This window comes from Magnolia sinica, chromosome 19, assembly GCF_029962835.1.
Source record: "Magnolia sinica isolate HGM2019 chromosome 19, MsV1, whole genome shotgun sequence".
Lineage (NCBI taxonomy): Eukaryota > Viridiplantae > Streptophyta > Magnoliopsida > Magnoliales > Magnoliaceae > Magnolia > Magnolia sinica.
The window spans coordinates 23504359-23529434 of NC_080591.1; the positions used below are offsets into that span (position 1 = coordinate 23504359).

At 39.6% G+C, this 25076-nt stretch overlaps 1 protein-coding gene across 5 annotated transcripts; it reads left to right on the forward strand.

The window, feature by feature from the left end:
• The first annotated feature begins 3447 nt into the window (after nucleotides 1–3447).
• On the forward strand, nucleotides 3448–18987 carry LOC131235154 (transcription factor TGA2.2). Of its 5 annotated transcripts, none has more exons than XM_058232292.1 (13): nucleotides 3448–3625; nucleotides 4199–4401; nucleotides 4960–5060; nucleotides 5422–5498; nucleotides 6365–6556; nucleotides 9170–9202; nucleotides 9561–9620; nucleotides 10025–10102; nucleotides 10483–10537; nucleotides 10874–11145; nucleotides 11644–11883; nucleotides 15263–15405; nucleotides 18672–18987. In XM_058232292.1, exons 2-13 carry the CDS (start codon nucleotides 4262–4264, stop codon nucleotides 18757–18759), a joined length of 1479 nt encoding a protein of 492 aa, XP_058088275.1. In that variant the 5' UTR covers nucleotides 3448–3625; nucleotides 4199–4261; the 3' UTR covers nucleotides 18760–18987. The 5 variants fall into 5 exon arrangements, with proteins under 5 accessions (XP_058088275.1, XP_058088276.1, XP_058088274.1 ...); XM_058232293.1 differs by lacking the exon at nucleotides 3448–3625 and adding an exon at nucleotides 3643–3958 and having other exon boundaries at nucleotides 5425–5498; XM_058232291.1 differs by lacking the exon at nucleotides 3448–3625 and adding an exon at nucleotides 3644–3958 and having other exon boundaries at nucleotides 4190–4401.
• The last annotated feature ends 6089 nt before the right edge of the window (nucleotides 18988–25076 follow it).

A 25076-nucleotide genomic window follows, 5' to 3' on the forward strand; every position in this document is an offset into this window, starting at 1 on the left:
ACTGATTCTGGTATAGTGAATCTAGAGTACTGCCCTTCTGATGGATGGGTTGGATATTACACTTGTCTACCACGCTGGCATATGTACTTGCGTGTGAATTAGCTTACTTGTACACGCGTGTGATCTTGGCAAAGCTTCTTCTCTCGTAATCATCCTTGCGAAGATATTCTTTTATTTATTTATTTATTTATTATTATTTTATTAACTCCATTTGAACATCTTCATTAGTGATGGTTAAATCCACGGATGGATTATATGGTACTTGCGCCTGCATCTTTGCACATCATACACAGGTTTTCAGTTCTAACAAGTGGGGCCCATAATTCGGTAATCCAGACCATAGGTGGGATATGTATAAATTTCTTCTTGATAAGACAATCTTAAAACCATTCAATTATGGCCTAAAGATGCAAGTTAATAAAAATAAATACAATGACGGTCCAAATTCAACCAGAGAAGTTCCTAATTTCAGCCACTGTGATCTTTCAATCCAGGAGATTCTAGAGGCATTCGCCATCCATCAGTGCTAAGAAACAAACCAACCGTTCGGATTACCCAAATATGGCCCCACTTGTCAGAATTTAAAAACCCATTTGCATTTGTGGAAATGCAGGCCAACATATGAAATAATTCCTCAAGAGCCCTAAGGTGGGCCCTTTAGCTCCCCTGACCCAACGAACCCCACTCGGCTTTAAGTCGAGCTTGGATCTACTATCTAGGTCTCTGTGCTGGGCACCCATGGCCCCATCCATTTTAAGGTGGGCCTGGGCTCGATTCATGTTGGCCCACTCAACCCGGCCCACCTAACTTTATATATACATGTGTTATATATACAAGTATATCATTTCAATCCTTAGTTAAACGACCATTTACCTTTAACATAAATGCTGGTTTCATTCCTCTGTATATTCTTTTGTGCATGTGTGGCCCACTTGATCAACGGATAGATTAAGAACGTTCAAGCAGGAAACATAAATTTTATCAATTTTCAGGCCGAAGCGAGGTCCACTCAATTTTTTAGGGCGCTTGTACTAACCCATCTAGGCTCAGGACTCCATTCTCAAGTGTTGGGCTTGGGCCTGGGCCTAGATCAGGGTAGCCCAAGGCCAGGCGATTTCTCCCTCCCACCCATGCCTAAGGTGGAATATGGCCCTACGTCAGGTAAATGGGTGGGCTTAACATGTACCTTTAGGGCACATAGCCCTATATAAATTTCCAATTATGGAAAGGGAATCTGGGTTTGGCATGGTTTTAGGTATTGACAAGGTATGGATGGTGACCTATCAACAAAAGGGATAATACCAAACAAATCCATCTTAAGGGGGAGGATTAAAAATACAAGTGGGTCTGCTTGTGGATGATTATTCTAATGATTTGGTTGAAAGGACAATCAAAAAAAAAAAGAGTTTGTATTGTTTCCCATGCCACTCTACAATGTGTGTTCACCACAATTCATTAATGTGTGTTAACTCATCGCGGATCTTGACCGTTGGAGTTATGGGCCCTTGGATGGAGCTTAACCCAAACAATTAAACGGATTCAATGATGTTTGATAGGTGGCCATTAAATGGGAGAGTTAAGAAGTTGGTTGGGTGTGCTTAAAAACATGCAATCGATGGTTGAGATTGATGTTTTATAACTTGGATTGGACATCGATACGCTCTCTTGGATGAGGGATCCATACTTTAGATATGAAAAACTTCCCAAAATGAAATCATAAAAATTGAAGGAATAAATAATTAATAGATACCTATTCAATTCTACATTACTAGTTTAAATAAAAATAAGGAAATGATTGACATAGGACAAAGTCAAGATAATTAGCTAGGATAGAAAGAAATCATGTTGGAAAGTTCAATCAAGGGTCTGGAATGCATTATAGCTTCCGACGGATATATCTATACCAATAGTTATCCTCTTCGTGAGTTGGAAAGTTATCAACAAGTTCTACTTGCTAGCTATTGTCAAAAGTCGTTGGCCCTAAATGACTTTAAAAGAAGTTACTTTAAGGATTAATTGATACGAATTTTTATTGTTTTATGATGTTTTAAGATTTAGTGGGTAATGAAATAGCTTAAAATTCTAACGGTTGCAGAATTTGAGTTAGTTTAAAAGTTGTTTGCTATTTTATTAAATTTATTATTAAAAAATATTATTTTGAAAAACTTTACTATTTTGAAAAGTTAATAAATTTAAGGTTTAAGACTTACATAAGCCTTATAAAAGAGTTTTGTAAACAAACATTCATCAATAATATCAATTTTATTTATTATTTTTAGATATTTATTTATTTTTATTTATTTTTTATAAATTCAAGGGCTATGATTGAGAAAAAAAAAAAAACAATGGTCTCTTCTTTATTCACACACTCGCTACATTACTGGCTTGACTAAATTACAACTCATCTCTGGGCCAAACAAGGTGGTCCAAGCACCCAAGTCTTAAAAAATAAATAAATGGTTAAGATCATCTTATCAAAGTGATTTTTGGATTATGCTCAATCCATGGTAAGGCCTTAACCTTGATAGTCTGAACTGACGTACATGCATGTCACATGGAGGTATTACCTGCATGTAAAATACACGTAAGGGGGGAACAATTTTACCCTTGCAATCAGTGTTACAATGATGCAAAACTTTAGCATTTTGAAAGACATGAAGGGGTTCAAAATAAAGGGAGTGATGTTTTGAGAATTTGGAAGTGTAGCTACTTGGCAACAAATGACTTAAATATTACCCTCAAAAGTCTATAGCATGCAAATCTCTGCCCCTCTCTTATCTCATAACCACATTTTCTCTCTGTGTGTAGGCTACAGGCTCTCTCTTTGAGAGAAAGTCACACCTTTTCTTTATGTGGGTGCATAGAAATCATTATCATATCTCTCTCAATCTCTCTCTTTTTATGTGTGATGCTTAGCCATATTCTCTCCGATCATTCTTGCTAATACTCTATCCATATGCGTGGCACGTGCCGTGCCTCCGCAGTTTAAGTCACCAAATAAATAAATTAAAACCTAAGATTGGCCTTTCAAATTAACTTTTTGCTTTGTTCCATCCAGGTAGGGCTCATCCGACTGGGATGATTAGAATCATTATCGCCATCATTTAAGCCTTATCCAAACTAATTAACTCATATGATTAAAATCATCTGATCACTAAATTTAACAATTACAATCATCCAATTGAATCAACTTTTGGGTTCAGATAGTCGACGATGGGGCCCAAAACTTCGACGGTGAGGATCAATGTGGAAGTAACCGACATGGATGAATGGTCACACCTCAACTTAAATTATGGTGAACCCACATTGTTGCCTAGCCCATTCTTTTCTTTTTCTTTCTTCTTTTTAATAAATCAAAAGGCAATGAGTTGTCAAAGTAAACCTCTTGTGGTGTATGAAGTGAAACATGACAATGGCCTTTCAATCCTTTTAAATTGAAAGAAAGTAACATTGTCTATCTTCTCCTAATTGAATGTTTGTTTTTGATTGAGGGTAGGAGAGTTTTTAAATATAATCCCTTTTTTAAAGTATTTGAGAGAGAGAAAGAGGAGGAGGCCCAGAAACAAAGAGCCAATGAGAAAACACAGGCGGTTAAGGAGAGTGGAGTAGGAGTCAGTGATTTCTAGTGGGTTCTTTTTCCAAAAGGCCCCACCTTAAATTTTTTTATTTTTTTATTTTTAAATGAAACCCCACTCCTTTGAGACATTGTTCTTGTATGGAGAAGATCTTCAGTACCATGAGGATGAATTTTGATAGCTGATAATATCATTTCACAAAGATAAAGGGAGGGGGACAAAATCCCAACAGAGTAATCAGGCCTTTTGAGAGAGAGAGAGAGAGAGAGAGAGAGAGAGAGAGAGAGAGAGCATTTGACTATCTATACTTGTGAAAAAGATTTGGTCTTTTGCATTCACCTCAGTTGGGTATTTCCTCCTAGTAGACTTTCAACAAGACTCAGGTTTTTTTTTTTTCTTTCTTTTTTTCCCCTTCTTCACATGGAAGGAATTAGTGGCATTTGATCTATTTCCTCTGTTTATTTTTATTTTTATTTTCCTTTCAAATGCGTGTTTTTCTTTTCCTCTCTTTCTAGAAGACTATTTGCTTTGAGATTTTTCAACATCCCAAGAGAGGACATAAGTTGAATATTTGGATTTTCTGAGTTGAGTTTTTCTCCTTCTTTCTTCTCTAGATGGAACAGATAATCACATGGAAGATGTGTATATGTATAGAGAGAGCTTCTACTGCTGAAAGCTGAGATGGTATGAGAAGACAGTTTTTTTCATGCATGGCTGGTAATAGAGTTGGAGCAGAGTCTGGTCTGTCAGACTCAGGACCTTCAAATCAACACATAACTTATGGAATCCTTCATGGAATCGCTCCACCTCCTTCCACCAATCTCTTGTAACGTTTCTCTCATATCCCCCTTTTTTTTCAAATTCAATTCATGGATCTTCTTCTTTATACAAATCAATATTTTATATAGGTTTTCTTCTCTTGTAAATTTTCTCTCAAATCCCTTACTGGGTTTTCTTCTCTCTCCCCACCAGTTTAAGAAACGGGTAATCTCTATTGAGCTTATATTTTTAAAAAAAAAGGAACAAAAGTTCAATCTTTATATCGTTTCTTTCAGATTCCTTCAAGGGTCTTCTTTCATAGATTAATATTCTTCTTTAATCTTAATAAAGATCAATATCCACTGTCTTATAATGTTTCTCTCAAAATCTCTTCGTATGTTCTTTTTATTATCTTCTTTTTCTACATAGAAGATAAAAAATCTCATATGGGTAGTCTTTAAATAGGAATATAACTGTATTTATCAAAAATCTCTCAATGGGTTTGTCTTTTGGTATATTCATCCATGTGTCATCTTCTCCTCCTCCTTTTGTTGTGTCCTTTTTCCATTACAAGTAAAGAGGAATCTGCTAACTGATATTGAATTTTGGGGTGGTTGACGGTCAGTGATCAGCATGGATCTGCCTATGAATTTGGGGAGCTGGAAGAAGCTCTCATGCCAAAACTACTTCAAGGAGCTGGTATTAGAAGTGATGAAGACAGGAAATGTAATCTCTCTCAATCTTCTTTTTTAGTTGATGCTTACTAATCGCAACCAAATTCAAACAAGTGGAGAGAGACTTGTAACAGGTTTCAATAAACCTACACCAGGCAGCTTTGCCTTTTCCATCACAGCAATCATTCTCACACATGGAAACTTCAATGGTTTGATGTTCCAAACGTAGGAACCTATCCTATCGCTAAGAGAGAAAAAGGGAAACCAGCAACTTTTTTGAATTTGAAAACCTGGGTCCTTTTCCTTTCTATTCCTAGATTGATTTGGTGCTTTCTTCTCTCATTTTTTGTTTTTATTTTTGTTTTTGTTTTTTTTTTTTTTGTTTTTTTTTTTTTTTTTTGCATGTATTGCAGCAGCTTTTTTCAGCATCAGGCCTCCTACTCTGGAAATCTTCCCTTCATGGCCAATGAGATACCAGCAGACTCAAAGGGTAGGTAGTTTCTCCTCTTTGACTATTTCTCTCATGTGGTTGTCTTCTCTCTTTTGGTTAGAAAATCTCGAAATTGAAGGACCTTTTTCATGTTTTTCATGATTCTGATCTGGTTTTCAAGCACCCCATTTGAAATTCCAGATGCATGTGCACACATCTTTGGTGCATCTCTCTCCACCCTTTTGGCCATTTGAATTCCTGATGTTGTTATACACATTTCCTTGGTTTATGATCTTCACCTTTTGACCATTGTTTCTAATATGGTTTTCTATGCTCCTGAATATGAAAATGGACAAAGCTGTTCTTGTCATGATATGATTTTGATGTCCTTGAGAGGATTGCAATGTCCATTTGAATTCCTGGTGCATGTACACATTTCTTTGGTGTACAATCCTCTCCCTTTTGATCATTGTCTGTAATATGTGTTTTGGCTGTCAGTGAAAAATCCGAAAATGAAAACAGCTCCTCCATCTTCATGACCTTTTTATACATCTTTGAGAAGATTTCAATGTCCAAAGTAACAACCCATTTGAATTCCTGGTGCATATACACATTTCTTTGGTATACAATCTCCTCCATTTGACCACTTGGGTCCCAGTGAAATCTGAAAATATACACAGGTCTTCGTAACCTTTTTATATGATTTTGACATCCAAACAGCCTATTTGAATACCAAATGCACATACACATTTCTTTGGTATACAAACTCTCAAAAACCTTTGATGGGTTTTCTGTTATAGAAGCTATAACTGGAAAAAGCTCCTTCAATTTCAAGATTGTTTTTACTTTTGATGTGTTTGAGTGGATTCCAGACAACCCAATCTGCATTACTGAAGTGCATACATATTTCTTGTGTATGATATCAGTCAGCTGAGAGTACTGATTCAGGATCTGCTCAGAATACTGTGTCCCACCTAGAACCAGAATCTCCAATCAGTAAAAAGGCATCAGATCAGTCATCAGAGCAACCACAGCAGCAGCCACAGCAAGCGGAAATGGCCAGTGATGCCTCTAGATCAGGACCACCAAATCAGATACAACCCAAAACCACAGAAAAGGTCAGAGATTCTCTTAAAAACCATCACCCCATTTCTTTGTTATTCATGATCATTGTCCTCTTCAAATTCAAAGCCCAAAAATCAAGAAATGAAACTGAACTCAATGCCCCACCCTTTCTAGATATTTGCACCCCTTTTTTCTTATTTTGGTATTGGAAAAGTACAAAAGTGTACTATTCCTATACCAAAATTAGAAAAAGGGTGTCTGTGGCACAAAAACCTATTTCCTCTGCATGCAGCTAACCATGCACATTGCCATCATGTTCTTCCCATCTGATTCCTAAAATCTCTTTTGTACCCAAAAGCCACCAGAAGGCAGAGATTTTGAGCTTTGGAATCAGTGCTGCACTGTTATGATAGTTTATCAGCATTTTTCAAATGGTGGTGACTCATCAATTCATCCTCCTCACTAGTGGCAATCAATACACAGCCATCCAAATCATGGGACACAGTGTAGATGGACCATATCTCAAGAATCACACTCACTAAGCAATCATAACCATCGAATTGATGGTCATCAAATGGATGGTTAAAATTGAAGATAGTGACTTGTCCAAATTCAAGGGTGAAATATGATGGTAATCACACTCACCATGAAGTCATAACCATCCAATTGATGGGTCATCAAGTGGATGGTTGGAAGTGAAGATGGTTACTACCACCTTTTCAATGCTGATTTTGGATTATACTCTATTATTATACTCTATTCATCTGGACCGTTGGTTTGTCATGCAAGCATGCATATGGAAAGTGCCACCACTTAAATGGTGGTCAAATATCACAGGAGTGATAATCATATCTCAAAACCATCTAAATTGTGGGACCCACCCTGGATGGATCATAGCTCGAAAATCACACTAATCAAGCATGAAGTCATCGTAACCATCCAATTGATGGTCATCAAATGGATGGTTAAAAGTGAAGTAGTGAGTGATCCAAATTGAGATGGTTAATGGTTACCCCCATCTAAATGGTGGTGAACTATCACAAGAATCTACAATGGCAATCATCATTCCTGAGTAAAATCCAACAACCCCACTCTTCTATTCTTCATTGGGAGCCAGAAACTCCCACCCTCACTTATTGATAGATACACCCACGAAACTTACTTTTTGTAATACAGTAGTACAATTTTGTGCTATTATGTTCCAAAAAGTAGAAAAAAGGATGAATCTATCAATGAAAGAGGTTGTAGATATCCGTTTCTATTCTTTGTTTTCTTCTCACTCAAAACCCAAACACCATCATGTCTTGTTTTTCTCATTATAGATGTTTGCCAAGTGGCAAGCGTGTGGAAGCCATACATATTCACACGTGGCCATATGTGTCATAGTGTGAGATCCGAGCTTTCCATCAAGTGATGTACATTGATCAGATCTTCTGACATAAAATTCAGGTGGGCCAGAGCATGTCAAAACAAATGAATAGGTAGAAACAAGTTTTAACCGTCAATTGGCATTGTATGTTGTGGCCTACCTGAGGAGTGAAATTGACTGATTTAATAGATATAATGTCTATGTATTATTTTCATCCTTATGGAAAGCTAAGATCTCACATTTATTTCATATCGGCACGTGTGTTCGCGTGTGGATACGTACAACTTTACACGCGCGTGGAATTAGCAAGCCTCGTCATAATATGTGAAATAATAGGAATAAATGAACTCACTCGATTGCACTTTATATGACAACTGGCCTCGCACGTGGAAACAGGTAATACATGTGAGAGATCGCAGCCGTCTGTTAACTGACACCCACGTGGTAGGTTCCATATTTCAAATCTGGCTATGATGATCTTTGGGATAAAACGCACGAAGAAAATGAACGGTCGGTTGAAATTTTAGAACCTTCCAAATCCAGTGTACATGTGTGGCGACGGCTCGATTAGCATTATATTTGAAATATTGATGGATGAGACCAGTGGAACGGCTCTGATCTTACACACATGTGCGTGAATTGCACGTACGAGGGAGTACACTTACAATGTGCACGCGAGCGGCTTCAGTTTAGCTTTTCAACGTGAAATATCGAAAACCCAACTTCCCGTCATCATTTTCTGCTGGATTATGGTAAATGATACACATGCACATATATATCGTACGTGTGACATGCGTGAAACTCAATCAATACCGTAGAAATAACGGGAAAAATTCTAGATGGGACATAATTAAAATCCACGGTCATCATAATATACTGAAAAATTCATTCTGTAAACATATTACAGACAGTTGAAATATTAATCCTTTGATCGGACCGTTAGGATCTTCTGAAAAATGTCAATTTTAAATCATGCTCCCTCGATAGTTCTTCCCTTAATTTGAACGGTTGAGATTGTACGGGTACAGGAAATCCGTGGATAAGCCAAATGCGTGCGCATGAGTACATCAGAACCATCCATCTGCTTCCTAATTACGAAAGATAATTTTTAATTGTCCGATTTACCAATAACTCAAATATAGCCTGAGAATTCGATTTCTCCCGATATGGTAAAGTGACGATAAATTGGTTTTGTACTATCTCTAATTCCATTTTCTGCCGAGATGATAAATTGACGAGAAGATGGTTTTTTGAATATCTTTAACTTCTTTTTTTTTTTCTTTAAAAAATGTTGCAGAGGAAAGGGGGAGACAAAACATTAGATGCCAAGGTCTTTTCCGTCATTTCATTTCAAAAATTGATATTTGTTCGCCTTTGTTTAATCCAGACCGTTCAAATAGTACAGCCCGGTGCGGATGGAGAATGAGTTGAAAATTGCACTAATCAGATTATCCTAACCATCCAAACATTCCCTACCAAAGGTGCTGTTAAGATCAGCCTATCAGTGTGAATTCTGAGCTTGGCTCCATCCACAATGAAATCACTCGATTGGACGGTCTGGATTTCCACGTAGACAAGACACCGCAACTTAGAATTGTGGTAGACTATCACCGTGTTCCACCGCAGCGTTTAAAAGTTCAAACTCTAAAGCTGATATTCCAACGGTTGAATTTCTCTACATCCTGCAGACATTGAGACGTTTAGCTCAGAACAGAGAAGCAGCCCGGAAGAGCAGACTGAGAAAAAAGGTGGGTCAGATCCCGATGACTGGAAAACTTTGAATTTCAGTAATTTTATCCAAAAATAAATAAAATAAAATTAGTAAATTAATTTATATATAATACGCGACACATATCAAGTGGTCCAAAATAACATCTGTCCTTATGTCGGGTCACACTCATACTTTGATCATCGATGATGAGTGATTACTTATCTAATTGTCTGCTTTAATTATACATGTAGCCCATACAAAGAGTTCATTCAATCACTTTTAGATAAGGACATGTTCACGATTGGACTGACTTGTTCGGCGGCCCAAATATATCACACAAGTGCAATGTTGGCACGCATGGGCCGTGTCTCGACACCCATTTATCTAAAAAAAAATTAAATATTATTTTTAATTTTATTAATTTTATTTTATTTTTTTCAGGCATATGTACAGCAGCTAGAAACAAGTAGAATAAAGCTTACTCAGTTAGAGCAAGATCTTCAAAGAGCCAGATCTCAGGTTTGAAACACTTGGTGACTACCCGAAATTGTAGTCCGCAGGATTATCCAAAATTCTACCCTGGAGTTCCCCACACCACTCATCCAGTGGCCCCATCTATGGGACCACCAGATGAGTGGTTCTGATCACTGAGGGTGGCTTGTGCTTCAACATATTGAATATGTTTCGAGGGGGAGAAAGGGGAAGGTTGATTAGGTCCGTCCATCTAGTGAGCCGCATATCAGATGATCCCCATGTCTATTTGCTATGGTTTTTGAACTGTGGGCCATCCATCTTATGGACCACTGGATGTACAGTCCAGATCTACCTTAAGCTCTGCAAAGTATATATAAAATCATCTATGCGTGTATTTGAATGCTGTGTTCTTCAATCTATTTTAGGGTCTATTCATGGGAGGAGGAGGAGGTGGTGCTGCGGGTGCAAATATCAGCTCCGGTAACATCAGATGATTCCCTAGATGAATTTACCAAAATACCCTTCTTCATATCCTAAGTGTGGGGCCCATGGTTCCATAATCCAAACCGGCTGATCTGAAGGGGACCATCAATGAATGTGTTTTCCTTAACCGTCTATTTGTTGGCCACCATTCTAAAGGTTACGATTGTCCGAAATGTGAGATTCTCGATGAGGCCACGATTCATAACGATGCCCATCAGATCATCCATATGGATCATCGGATCATGGGCCCACATGTACGGAATCAGGAAGCTGGACAGAAGATATAAACAACTGCTCCTGTAATTTTTTTTATTGTGATATTATTATTTTCAGGAGCTGCAATCTTCGACGTTGAATATGCGAGATGGTTGGAAGAGGATCATAGGCACATGTCAGAGCTCCGAGCTGGGTTGCAGGCCCACCTATCGGACAGTGATCTGAGATTCATATTGGACGGTTGCCTGTCTCACTACGACGAGATCTTCCGGCTCAAAGGCGTAGCTGCCAAGGCTGACGTCTTCCACCTCATCACAGGAATGTGGACCACGCCAGCTGAGCGTTGCTTTCTCTGGATGGGCGGTTTTCGACCGTCGGAACTGCTGAAGGTCTGTGATTAGTGAACACAACGTCATTTATTCCTGTTTGTACAAATGGATGATCTAGACCGTTGATGTGATCGGCCCCACAGTGGATTGTCCATGCCCCAGAGTATTCCATACTAGAGGATATCCCAGCCTTTGTTCGATAAATATGGACCGTTAATCATCTTTTTCTAAACCGTACGTTTGAAATCTGAGGTGGATGATTTTGAAGAACGGTCCATCCACTGCGGGACGCGTCATCTGGACGGCTTTGATCATCAATCCATGGGCCCCACATCTACAAACTATAGTACTGTACTCATAAAATGCATGAGAATTCCAAGGGGCAATTTGGTAGTTTCAAGAGAAAATACGGGTAGATAATATCCAGTCATCTTGATCGTTACCCTTTAACTTAGTTGAAATAACAGAGTTGCCCTTCAAATCTCAATATGACGAAAATAGCCTCAATGATATTAAAATTTACATGCCACCTTATTTCTCTTTCTGGGCCTGGGCCAGATATTGATTCCACAGCTGGACCCACTGACCGATCAACAGCTCATGGGCATCTGTAGCCTCCAACAGTCATCACAGCAGGCCGAGGAAGCACTCTCGCAGGGCCTAGATCAGCTTCAGCACTCATTAACGGACACGATCGCAAGTGGGTCCCTAAGCGAAGGGACCAACGTTGCAGATTACATGGGCCACATGACAATTGCCCTAGGGAAGCTATCCAACCTAGAAGGCTTCGTTCGCCAGGTTCCCCATTTCTTACTCTATCTTTTCCAATTCAATTGTTTCAGGTGGGCCCACATCAGGACCATTCATTAATTAGGCATAGGCCAGGATTGGGCTGCCAGCAATGGCCCAGCTCGTTTATCAAATGGGCCCAAATTTCCGGGCCGGGCCAGTAGCCGGTGGGCCAGGCTGGCCTACCAGTTAGATTGTTCTTCTGCATGAAACTTTGCTTTCATCAGATGTTTGACTGTTGAGTCACCGTCCAACTGTCGCACAGTTGAGGATATGTTATTTTCGTATTAAATCTGGTCCGTCCAAATGGTTGGTCTCACCGTGATGATTACCTAGCATAAAATTCAGGCCGTTTCATTCATCTCTTGGGCCACACTTGTACTTTTGGATAAGTTCCACTATGGCCCACCTGATGAATGGACCGGCCTATTTTTTATTTTTCATCATGCGTTTTTCATGGCAGACCAACGGGTTGGGCTATAGTTCTGTTGTGTTTAAGCTTAACCAACGACAAGATGTCTGGGCCATGGTGATGTTCTTATGTCTTCATGTGGACCCCTCATGTTCTCCCATGCAAACAAAAACCAGACCAATCCAAAACTCAAGTGGGCCACACCAGAATAAGAGATGTGATGTGAAAACCCATTACTAAAAATCTTTCAGATTGTGTGGGGCCTATCATGTTTTTTACATGCCATCCAATTCATTCAGAACAAGTATCTCACTTGGATGAATGGACCACCTAAAAATCAAGCCTTCCCAAAATAGGTGGGCCACACACCTCATGATTTTAGGGTTTTGTGCATGATTTTACATGGGTTTTAGTGGACGGACATGATGCACGTGTTAGATGCCATCCTTACATCACAGTGGGCCCACACATCGTTTGGTGGGTTACGCTCATGGCAACATTGTAAAGCTGAGGGGCATTTTCGTCCTTCCAGTTTCCAATTGTGGGCCGTCTATCGTAGGGGCATTTTGGTCACTGACATATGCTTTTGCGAGACCCCACCGGATCACCTGGAGGAGTGGGCCCCACAGCATCAACCAAGTCAAAATGGCAGTTAACAACGGGCGCGGCCCGTCTCCTGAAGCTCTGTGGGGCCACCACGTGTTTGTATCATATCCATTCCGTTCATCTGTTTCGTTTGCCTCGTTTTAGGAGACGAACCCAAACGCGATCGAGATCCAAAACCCAGGTGGGCCATACGACAGGAAACAGTGGAGATGGAGATACCAACCGTTAAAACCTTCATGGTACCACCGTGATATGTTGATACGCCATCCACACCGTTCATAAGGTGATTCCTACATGGCTATAACCCTGATACAAAACTTCGTGGACCCACTAATGTTTCAACGGTGGACGTTCAATATTCACTCGTGGGCCCCACTTGAGTTTTGGGTCTCCCTCATGTTTGGGTTCCTATTCTAAAATGAGGTGAAAAAACGGATCGACGGATTGGATGCAACAAAAACATAGTGGTGGGGCCCACAGATCTTTGTGTTGCAGGCAAGTCGCCGTCCGTCGCCACCTCACCATAATTTCCAGAACAGAAGAGAGTTTGTTGGGATTTCCCTCAGAGAGAAGATCCGCGTGCTGTCAGACGTCAGCATCTGGAAGAAAATAAATGGCAGTATCGTAATTTCCTCATGAGCGAATATCCACCGTACACCTGTCATTTCTGAAATGGTCAAAGATGAATATTTCATTTTCCAAATGTAGTCCGGCATTCATTATTCCCAAAAATTCCCAATCCCTTTCAACAGGTTTGCTGAGCCCACGCGCGTGTACAACTCTTCTAATACACACGCTGCCACAAACTCCAGCGTGGGGGATTCGTGCAATATCCGAGCCACCCATCAGAAATTTACTACTATTTGGATTCCTTATCTTATGAATCAGATCAGTCCACTAGTCATGTGGGCCACAATTAACTGAAAAAAATGTATGGCTTGAATAAACATTTAAGATATTGTGGCAAAAATACTAAATGGACCACCTCTATCTTTTAGTAATAATATCTAATACAGTGAGGCCCATCTGATGGATGGCTTGGATATTTCACTTGTATGCCACGTTGGCATGTGTAGCGGCCTGTGCATTAACTTGTACACGCGTGTGGGATTGGCAAAGCTTCCTTTCCGAAACATAGGGTTGAAATTGTAGCCGATTGAGTAATCAGATGGGCTATATATGTGGATGTGTTTTAGCGGTGTGTGTTCGTTTTCATGGTCTGGCCCATCTTACCGTTGAATTCGCAAGATTTTTGGTCCATCTGGTAATTATTATGTGGTGGGTCTCTTGGACGGGATGGATGTCATGTATATAACTGGTGGGCCCCACAATTCTCGATGACCACTTTACCAAAATCTAAAAGAAGGGTGTTTAGGTAATTTTACTTTCAACCGGTGATTTCGGTTCTATAAAATCCGAATTAATGAATATCGTTCCAGCAGTCCGCGGACTACTTAAATGACTTCGTAGACTGAAGTTAGGCCATGCATATGGATGATCGGAGCCGTTGAAGAGGAAGTCCCACCATCAATGCGTGTTGTGCGAATTATGAGTGGCCAAGAATGATCCTAACCGCTCCATCTATGGTTGGGTAAAATCGTAGTATGGTCAATGGTTTAGATGTAATTTCAACTTTTGGATCCATCATAAGACCAACGGCCTAGATCACTAAAGCATGGCCCAATTGGTAGAGATCCGTGCATCAGGATACTGTATACGTTCGCATGCATCAGGGCTTTATATTTCCTTTGGTAAGAAAAGGACTGAAGTAGATAGCGCCAGGTTCCAATGTTAGTTCACCACGATTTTGAAAATTGTGGCGAATCCTCCTCGTCACACGTCGGCACTCATATCCGGCTATCCGTACCGTCCAATTTCCCAGGCATGTTGTGGATGGAGCATATGAATAAAGTCACAGTAACCGAGCAATCTTAACCATCCAAATCCCAAGGGCAAAATCAGATGGTTACTATCATCGGATCAGCTACTTATATGGCTTGGATTGCCATTTTAACATGTTTACAATGGACGATTCACTACCATTCTTAAAATGGTGGGCCCCATTTGAAAAGGGGGGCAGCACCTATCCCCACCAAATAAAAAATAAAAAATAAAATAAAAAATGTATATTTGATATAAATAAATAAATTATTTTACTGATCTATGATTGGAAGAGTCCAAATCCCATAAATAAGACAACCTCATGGGTTTCAACCCTTTGAAAATCTTGTTTATTGTTTGTGCCCATCACCCTCAAAAAGGTGGGCCCCACATCCCCAATTCATTGAACAAAAGAATATGTCTTTGTCTGCATGCATTTCTTTAATACTACTTGTTTTCTTTATTATTTTTATTTGTGACCGTCTGTAGGCTGATAATCTGAGACAACAGACACTTCACCAGATGCCTCGAATCCTGACCGTCCGTCAAGCTGCCCGATGCTTTCTAGCCATTGGGGAGTACTATAGCCGGTTGCGGGCATTGAGCTCCCTCTGGTCTTCTCGGCCGCGAGAGTAAGCTCTCTAATACGTACTAATCCATGTTAATATTCACGAAATGAATGATTTCTCGTAAACCCACACGCGTGTACATGCCTGATCATTACACGATATTATTGCACATGAGTGAAAGATCTGAACCGTCCATTCGATGTTAATACAACATTTAGATCATTAAACCAGAAATATGGCATTTTTATGCTTATCAGGTGGGCCACAGTGTTAAAAATGTTGACGGCTAGAAAAAGCTTTTTTGTACACCCACTTTTTTTTATGTACTGTGGGCCATCTGATCAATGGAATGGCCTTATTTTTGGGCTAGATTGTCTCCCGAATGATGGACTGCTCAAAGCTTGCACGTGTTTGATATAATGGCAATTGCGATGGCGCGCGTGTTGGCCGGTAATGGGTTGTACACGCGTGCGGGTTCGCCAAATTTATGATTTGATTATTTGCAGAATTGACTTTTGCACCCATCTTTTCTAATACATACACAGATGCAATAGTAAAATACAATATGACCCTCCACGTGAAGGCACACGTGCCAATTAATTACGAAACTCGTGTAAGACATCTGGGCTGTCCATTAGGTGGCTTCATTGTTTAGATATTCTGGCCTAAAAATAAAGCCATTTCCACCTGAGTTGGACGACGGCATTCAAAACAAATGGATGACCAGAAAAGGTCCTAATATATATATATATATATATATATATATATATATATATATAAAGAGTGGGCCTTGAATTTTTTAATAATAAAGATGGTTTGTGTATCCATCACCGTTCGGTCAATGTGTCGTGTCATGGCTAAAAAATTCAATATTTAATGGTTGCTTGGGTAGGTTAACCGAAACTTCCATTCTGTCCGTTGCGATACACTGAATGCTATTATTATTATTATTTAATCACGGGAAGGTCTCAAGCCTAACCAGTTAGACCGTAATTCATGGTCCACCAAGCTGATAACTTTTATTCTATCGTGTGCATACGACATCAAACCCTTCCAATGGGTGGACCATGAGGATCAATTTGTGCAAAAAAAAAAATCAGATATATCCATTCATCAGGTGGGCCATGTAATAGAAAGCAATTTCTATCCATTGATATGTAAAAAAATTACAAATGATCTACACTCCATGAGAGGATGTAGCTGATTTTTGCACAAGGTAATCTTCGCGATGTGGACAAGCTATTGGACGGGTTGGATGCTGAATACACGTGAACGGTACGGTGCTTGAAGTTAGTTTGTGTGGGGTACATGGTGAGTCATCCAATCCATTGATCCGGTGGTTCCCATCAAGGATATATCACGCCACCAAAATCTCCGAAACTGGAGGATCCTAGCCGTCCAATCTTTGTCCTTTTTTATTCAATTGAATGTGGATTGTTGGTATATCTCTTGTTAACCATGTATCCGCATGCCGGCAATTGGATGGTTGGCATTGTATGATGAAGTACAATCTCAACGATCTGGATCGCTAAACCATGGCTGCATCACAAGCTAGCGTACAGCCGGCTGCAGGTGATTTTTTTTCATCATATACTTCATCCACTTCCAAGATTACTACACTAGTATGTAATTGAAGAGAGAACCTTTGATACTCTGATAGAATGTGATAGATGATGCACAGCAATTTAATTAGAAATTTATTGCATGTCAGATGCAAGTAAGTCAAGTTAAACTTTCCACGTCATTGTTACCGGTTCAGATGTACCATGGAACAAGGATTAGCTTTATTTAATGATCTGACTATCAGATCGGTAGACATTTATTGGACGGTTGAAAATGAAAAAGATCCAATGCCTCTATTTCCACCGACAAGAGTTAACGAATCAGAGGCTAGGATCGTTGGACGCGGATTAGGTGGTGTTGCCAACACCACCAGCGGCAGCGTGTTGATCCGTTGGGTGCTGTGGGGCCTAACATGATGTATGTGCTTTATATCCATGCCGTCCATTTGTTTTTCACCTCATTTTAGAGCATTAATCCAAAAACGAAACAGATCCGAAGCTAAAGTGGACCACACCACAGGAAATATCGGGGATAATGACACCCACCGTAATTGATAAGGTCACTTTTGTGGCCCCAAGAAGTTTTTAATGGTAGGCATTCAATCACCATTATTTCCTACCGTGTGGTCCACTTGAGCGTCCGATCTATTTCATTTTTGGGCTCATGCACTAAAATGAGGGGGGAAAGCGGATGTACGGCGTGGATATAAAACAAATACATTGCTTTGGGGCCCATAGCGCCCAACAGCCTAACACATGGACACACCACCGCTGCTCTGGTGGTGTTGGCAACACCACCTGATCGGCGTCCAGGATTGTTCAAGCAATCTAACATTAGGACATTGAATTTGCGACAGTGGGTCCCACAAGATGGTTGGATTTGAATTAATAGATACCACGTGTACAATTTCGGTGCCTGTGTGTCAAAGGTGATAATCTGACTGAGTATCATAAACTTCTCCATGGTTCAAACTCAGTTTTACGTGTATGCATGCATGCATGCATCTGTATATATACACATGTACGTATGTACTTACAATTTTCATGGCAATGCAATTTCTCAGGAGATTTTCAAATGTTGATGTTTTTCTCGGGATGATATTGGAAAAATCTTACTGAAAATAAAATATAAAAAATATTTATTAAAAATTAATATAATAAATGGTTTCAAATTTTATAGGTAGAAAATTATGTGTTTTAAATTTTGAAAAAATTTGTGTTAAAAAAATATAAAATCATGAAAATTTAAAATTTGTCTAGATTTTGAAAATCTCGTGATCTTATCATAAAATCTCGTTATTTTTATATAATATTGTTTGATCAATTTCATGTAAAAATATCACACAATATTTTTAACATATTAAAAATATCAATATTATTTTTAATTGCATATGGCCATTATATGGTTCAAGTGAACTCATAAGTGCTTTTCCCACCTCTTGCTCGTATTATAGCGACATCATAAGGTGGGCCTGGTTGTACATCCATGGCTCCATTCATGTGTGCTTTTATATTCGGAAGATGCTATCGGTGGTCCTCTACCTTGTTATAATTAACCCATAAAAATACAAACATGCATGTATGCATATAATCATGTCCACAAGCAACCATCTATCAACTTATTCTGATTATGGTGCACCAATGGAATTGATATACACACCCACCTTATTTGATAAATACACCCTTTCCTTTCTACTTTTGGAAATAAAATGCACAAACTTTGTATCATTTGAAGCTAATAATATTTTTTGCTCATATTCTTCTCAGGAGCATGATCGTTGATGACAATGTGTGCCAAACATCCACGGATTTACAAATGGTCCAATCTGCCCACAATCATTTTTCGAGCTTTTGATCAAAATCTGATGAGATGACAATAGGCATGCACAAGAAATCCAATGGCCCACCGATCTCCGGCCCACCCCATTTCTTCGAGGATATAGGAAGTGGGCCATGTTGATATCTTACCATTTGATACAATTTCATGTGGGGCCTAAAGAAGCTTTGTACCTAAAGATGTTGAAAAAAAGAAAAAGAAATGATGAAAATATATATACATACTTAGGAGTGTAGTGTTTTCTCATGGGATTTCGTATTATGTATGTGTGAGAGAGAAAAATAAAAAGGCTAAATAGGTTTGTTTACTATAGGCGCATTGTTGCAGGATGCGTAGCGACTATAGCGGCTGGATATGGGGTCTGTTCATTGATCCAAACCGTTAATCTGGAGAGATACCCAACCAACGGTGGCTGCCTCAAAAATCTCCGACATTGAAAGATCCTAATGGTCCGTTTGGATAAGGTATCCTGCAAAATCACAATTTTGGTGGGCCTATGCCATCCAAGTAGGTTTGGCCGGGCTAAACCAACTCTTTCCTCCTTATAAACAGAATTAGCAATGTTTTCTTCTTCTTCTTTTTTCTAAAACTTCTTTAATTGCATTTATGCAGAGGAAAGAGCGGCTTTAGTACAATCAATCCCATGTGGAGGGCATGGCCCATATCTAATCCCTATTTTGCAGGATCCCCTATCAAACGAATCCTAAACTTTCAATAAATTACCCAGAAAATAACAGTTATGGAAATGATAAAATGATTAAAATACCACCTATACTACAACAATAAATGGGGGCTATTGTAGCAAACCTTAAAAGGTCGTGGTTGCTTTTCATTTGTTAGTAGTTTTAAATGAAATTATTAAAATGTAGAAAGGATAGAGAAGGCCAAGAGAAGGAAGTTTCAAATCTTTCTTATTTGTGTGTGTGTGTGTGTGTGTGTGTGTGTGTTCTCTTGTCAATAGACATGTTTGGATAGACAATTTGCAAGTTGAATAGATACATGACAAAATAGAGCAGTTGGACCCCTATATTTAAATGGATACAATAAAGGTGTGGCTAAAACCAATTCCAATTTCCTAAAGACAAGAAGATTATATAATATGGACCTGTCCTCCCAATAGAAAATGAGAAATGGTAAGTGGGGCGGATGCTGATCTGTCATCTTTACGGTGGGATCTGGTATGCTCATCATGTGGGACTCTCCATGAGCATGCCCAGGCAGAAATCAAGATTGCTAACTAATAAGGTGGTGAATATATATACATTTAACATTTAACATGGAGTATCTATATATACATCTTTTTACACATGTGGCCCATCTAACAAGCGTAAGCAAGGGTAGCCTTTCACCTAAAAAGTAACCTAATTCATGTACACCATAAAGGAATTGAAATTACCTTCATTCCCTACTTGCCAGATGTGCTATGGAAGAATCATTCAAAGTCATAACACTCCGTTTTTTTTTTTTCCCTTAAGAAGTGTATGGTACCACCCATATTTATTAATATAGAAAAAAAAAATAATAATAATAATAATAAAAAAAAAAAACCAACCTAACCGTAGAAAACTAGAACAACAGGGACTCAAAAAGAATAGTCATCTTACTCTAATATAAACAAAACCATTTCTTTTGAAAAGCAAGGGACAACTTAGTCGACTATGGAGGTTCTTTATTTTGCGACATGGTCGCAACTATATATATATATATATATATAGTCGCAACCATAATTGGCCAATCAACCTGATTGCTTTCTCTACGTAATATAATATGGACTTTTGCTAAGGCCACACGCACATACAAGTCAGCTAATGCACATGACACTGAAGATGCCCGAATGACTAAACATAGCAATGTATTGAATTCAAGTTAAGTTAGGGTTAGACCAAGCCCTACCTATTTACTAAATGAGGTTTTCAAACCTAGCCTATGACCCACATTACCTTAGACATCGTGCCCTTCTATGCTATATTGACCTAATGTATTCATTGAGAGCCGGGATATATTATACATAATGTGTATATTCTACTACATTTTGGAGTGCAAGTTTTTAAGTTCAAAGAATCATTTGATCTGCATGCTACATAAAGAACATAAGCTAGATAGAATAAGAGAAGACCTTGTGCTATATGACCTGAATATAAATGTATCTAATGTATCTCTTTCATAAAGGATTTCTCCATGGCTATCATGACATCATATGGTTCTAACAACAACTAAAGCTGCGAAAAAGACCCTGGTGAAGGACAGTTGCAATATTGGCCATATGTACCTGGCCCCACCCTGGCCAATCCATTTCACTGTAAATGTGCAGACCCAACTAGCCCGACCTACCCCATTGAGACCAAACTTAGGTTTTTTTGGGAATGGAATATGATGCTGAGGCTATATGCAACCTAGCCTAGTTATAAATATAAAATTGGTTTTCTTTATTTTGTTTTGGGTTTTTGGGTCAGGTTAGGTCATCTCTCCTAACTCATTCATTAATAATCTATATGGGCAGGTTCAACTCAAGCCTGGTCCGTTTACTTACATGGGTTACATTCTAAGCCTGACCCACTATCCATTTAGCTTGGCCTGAACTCACCTCACAAGCGGTTTGGCCAAGTTGACCGGTGGGCCAACCCCACCCATCGCCGCCCCTTAAGTGTGCCGGACAACAGAAATATCCAAGCCATCCATCACATGGATACCATTGTATGGATTCCTTATTCCATTAATCATGTGGGTCTCACTTCTAACACTTGAGCCCAGTGAGGACACTGTGATGTCTGTCTTATATGCACTCCATCTATCAGTTGCGCCAGCTCATGTTACATCACGAAGATTGCGCAGATTCAGGACTCAGGTGAGCCAAACCATAAGAAACAGTAGGGATTGAACACCTGCCATTGAAACTGTCCTCAGGGACATAGAAGCTTCGGATAGGGCAGTGGGCCCGGAAAGGTTTCAACGGTGGGAATCCCCATCGCCACAGTTCTTTGTGGTGTAAGCCACTTGAGTTTTGGAGCTGAATTATTTTGTAGCTCATGTCTTGACTCGGGGGATTGGGTACTGCCCCCACCAGGACCTTGCTACAGTACAAATGGTTCTGACAGGGGATCTTTGGGCCTACTGTAATGTATATGTTTTATCCACGCCGTCCATCCATTTTGAAAAGTCAATTTAACGAATTAGGCAAAAACCGAGGCAGATCAAATGCTCAAGTGGACCATACCACATGATACAGTGATGATTAAATAACTACTACTGAAAACCTCTTGGGGGCGGAAGTTTTGGATTTTTCACTTTATTCAGGAAGGTTTCAACGGTGGAGGTCATTGTCACTACTTCCTCTAGTGGTGTGATTCACTGGAGCCTTCAATCTACCTCCTTTTTGGAATTATTCTCTAAAATTATCTTTAAAAATGGATGGACGGCTTGGATAAAATAAATATATTATGGTGGGCCAACAGAGCCCCTGACAGGACCGTCCATCTCTAACTGGGACCTGGCGGGGGTAGTACCTAGTCCGCGCCCCGCGTTTTCAGGTCCTTTCCGTCCTTCATGGGACCAGGGGTGTGCTTCTATCACTGTTTCGTAAATGGTGGTGACTCTTCTACCATCCATATGGCATGCATACAAGCCCATCAGAAACATCCAAAATCATGGACTGTTCAATCTAATAATGTTATCCACCATGTTCTATCATCCGTTCAATCTGTGAACCTGAAATTTTTGTTTTAAACCTTCCAGGGATGGAGGCACTTCTTGGATTGTTAGGATTAACCGATAAATACAAATTTCATGTTCACCAACCACATTGGGGTATGTACGGTCTAGATTGATGGGACGCATTCCATGTCTAGCGGATGGGCTGACTACCGTCCAATAAATTGCTTAAAACGCACACAAGTCTTTCAGTAATAGTCGTGGCTTCTCCCGTAATACGTTGGGTCTATGCTAAGCAAGTACTTGAAGCTGAGTTATTATCCGGTGCTCTCAGGCCCAGCAATCATACAGTGCTCTTCGGGTTTATAATTTTATAAGTAGGCCCATTGTTCAATGATCCAAAGCGTCCATGTTATGGCAGCGGCATCAATACTTACCTACCAAAAATTTACAGAATGAAAAAATTATAAAACCATGCATGGGTGGACAACAAAAAAGGAAAGAGATAGCAACGGTTCACATCCAACTCAATAAAAGGCTAACCATTCTATAGTTAAGATCTTCCAATCTAAGGAATTTTAGGTGCCTCCCACAATTAGTCCCATTATATCAACATTTTGGATGATGGAAACTGCCTGTTTAGCAGGCATTTGGATAGTAACTTATGCCTTAAATAGCTTATTTTGGTTTTTACTTATTCAGCCCATAAGTATGTTTGTAACACTACTTATCAACCAAAAAGAAAAGAAAATTAAAAAAAAGCAAGAAACTCAAGTTTGTTCAGTCCCTCATATCCACCATCCATCATGTGAGGCCAACCTTTTACGTGGACTATTCATTGTGTGGACCCCACCTTTGATGTGTAGGGCTGTCCATCAAACGGGGCCACCTTGGATGTGGGTCGTTCATGATAATGGCCTGACCTTTAACGTGCAACATTCATTATATAGGTCCCACCTTCAATATCCACGCCCATCATGTGGAGCCGGCCTTTGATGTGGACTGTCCATCATGTAGGGCCACTTCAATATGAACCATCGGAGCCCAGCTTCAATTTCCACTGCCCAACAAGTGGAACCAACCTGTGATGTGGACCATCCATCATGTAGACCCCACCTTTGAAGTGGGTTGTCCATCATACCAACTCGCTTTGGATGTGGACTTTTCCTCATTATGGGCGTACCTTTGATGTAGACCATCCATATATGGGCCCACATTAATATAGGATCATTCATCAGGTGAGGCCCGCCTTTTATGCAGACCATCCACTGTGTAAGCTCCACCTTCAATGTGGACAGTCCACCAGGTGGGGCCTCTTTTGATATGATCTGTGAGAGAGAGCTTCCTTTGACCGGGACTGCCAGATAGGAGTAGAAAAGTCCTAATTTAAAAAGCTAAAAATGACGACTTATCAAGGTAAGTAGCTTTTGGCTGATAAGTTACTTTTACCATGATGCTTGCCGAACAAACTTAAGTGAAAAAAAAATAATAATAATAATAATAATAACTTAATTACTTAACATAAGTTAAAAATTAACTTATTTGGTGGTATCCAAACGGGCCTTAGCGAGTGGGCCGCGCCAATCAACATCACTACCCTTAGCACAAGGGCGTGACCAATCAGACCTGATATAATGGTCGCACCAAAAACAAAAGAATGTAGAGTGCAGTTCACATTTTCAGTTTGTAGAAACCGGACCGATCCAGGCAGTTGATATTATGGGCCCCCATGAACATAAGAATCCTAACCATTAATGAGGGGTGAGAAACTAGGCGATTAAGAAAGAAAATGCAGCAACAATTCACAAGTCCAAACAAGAAAAAGACAATATCATCCCGATCTGTGATCACTGGACAATGGAACCTGATTGTGAGGCCCATCATTTCAACGGCTTGGATCACTTAACCATGTCCCCCACTTGTACCAACTGAAAAACCATATACTGGACAATCCAATCCATCTAAACTGTCCATTAAGTGCATAAATAACACATTCCATAAGCCATGATGCAAAAATCGCACTGATCAGATGGACCAAAACTATCCTTTATTTGGCCTTATTTTTTAATAGCTATCCATTTCCCAAGCCATAGATGGCTAACACAAGTGATTCTTTAGAATCATAAGCATTTCATGATGGGTTTTAACAAATGGATCAAATTGTCTTACTGGACCGACTTTTGTGCAAATGTTCTTCACCCTCTATATTACAGGCTACTGATCAAATGGCAATATTCGTCGAATCGGCGTGATGTTCGCATAGTAGCCCATGAAATGTCCGCCATGAAATGTCCATCATGCATAATGAACGGTCTAGAGTGATGGATTGGACTGTCTAAGTGTCCCAATCCAGCTAAGAGCATTTTACTATAAAAATTATTAAAATTAATTATTAAATATCAAGTAAAGATTCAGCCGAGCCTTTGAATCCACCCGACTCGAGCTGAACATCCAGTCAAGTTTTTGAATTACTTGTTAAACATTAGAAATTTGCCATATATTCGAGCTGTGGGGCCCACCACTACAGATGCATGGATATGCACATGCACATTCAACAGAAATTAGACAATCATGATCCAGGAGCTGCAATAGGCCATCACATCAATGGTTTGGATCACCGAACCACAGTCTCGTGCTAACAGAATTCTGCATTCGTTCTCAACGAGCAGGATCCTCATGAAAACAAA

Coding starts and splice junctions, on each gene's coding strand:
- LOC131235154 (XM_058232292.1), top strand. CDS start 4,262: ATGAGAAGACAGTTTTTTTCATGCATGGCTGGTAATAGAGTTGGAGCA. Junction 5,061..5,421: donor AAGTGATGAAGACAGGAAAT/GTAATCTCTCTC, acceptor CATGTATTGCAG/CAGCTTTTTTCAGCATCAGG. Junction 6,557..9,169: donor AACCCAAAACCACAGAAAAG/GTCAGAGATTCT, acceptor AAAATGTTGCAG/AGGAAAGGGGGAGACAAAAC.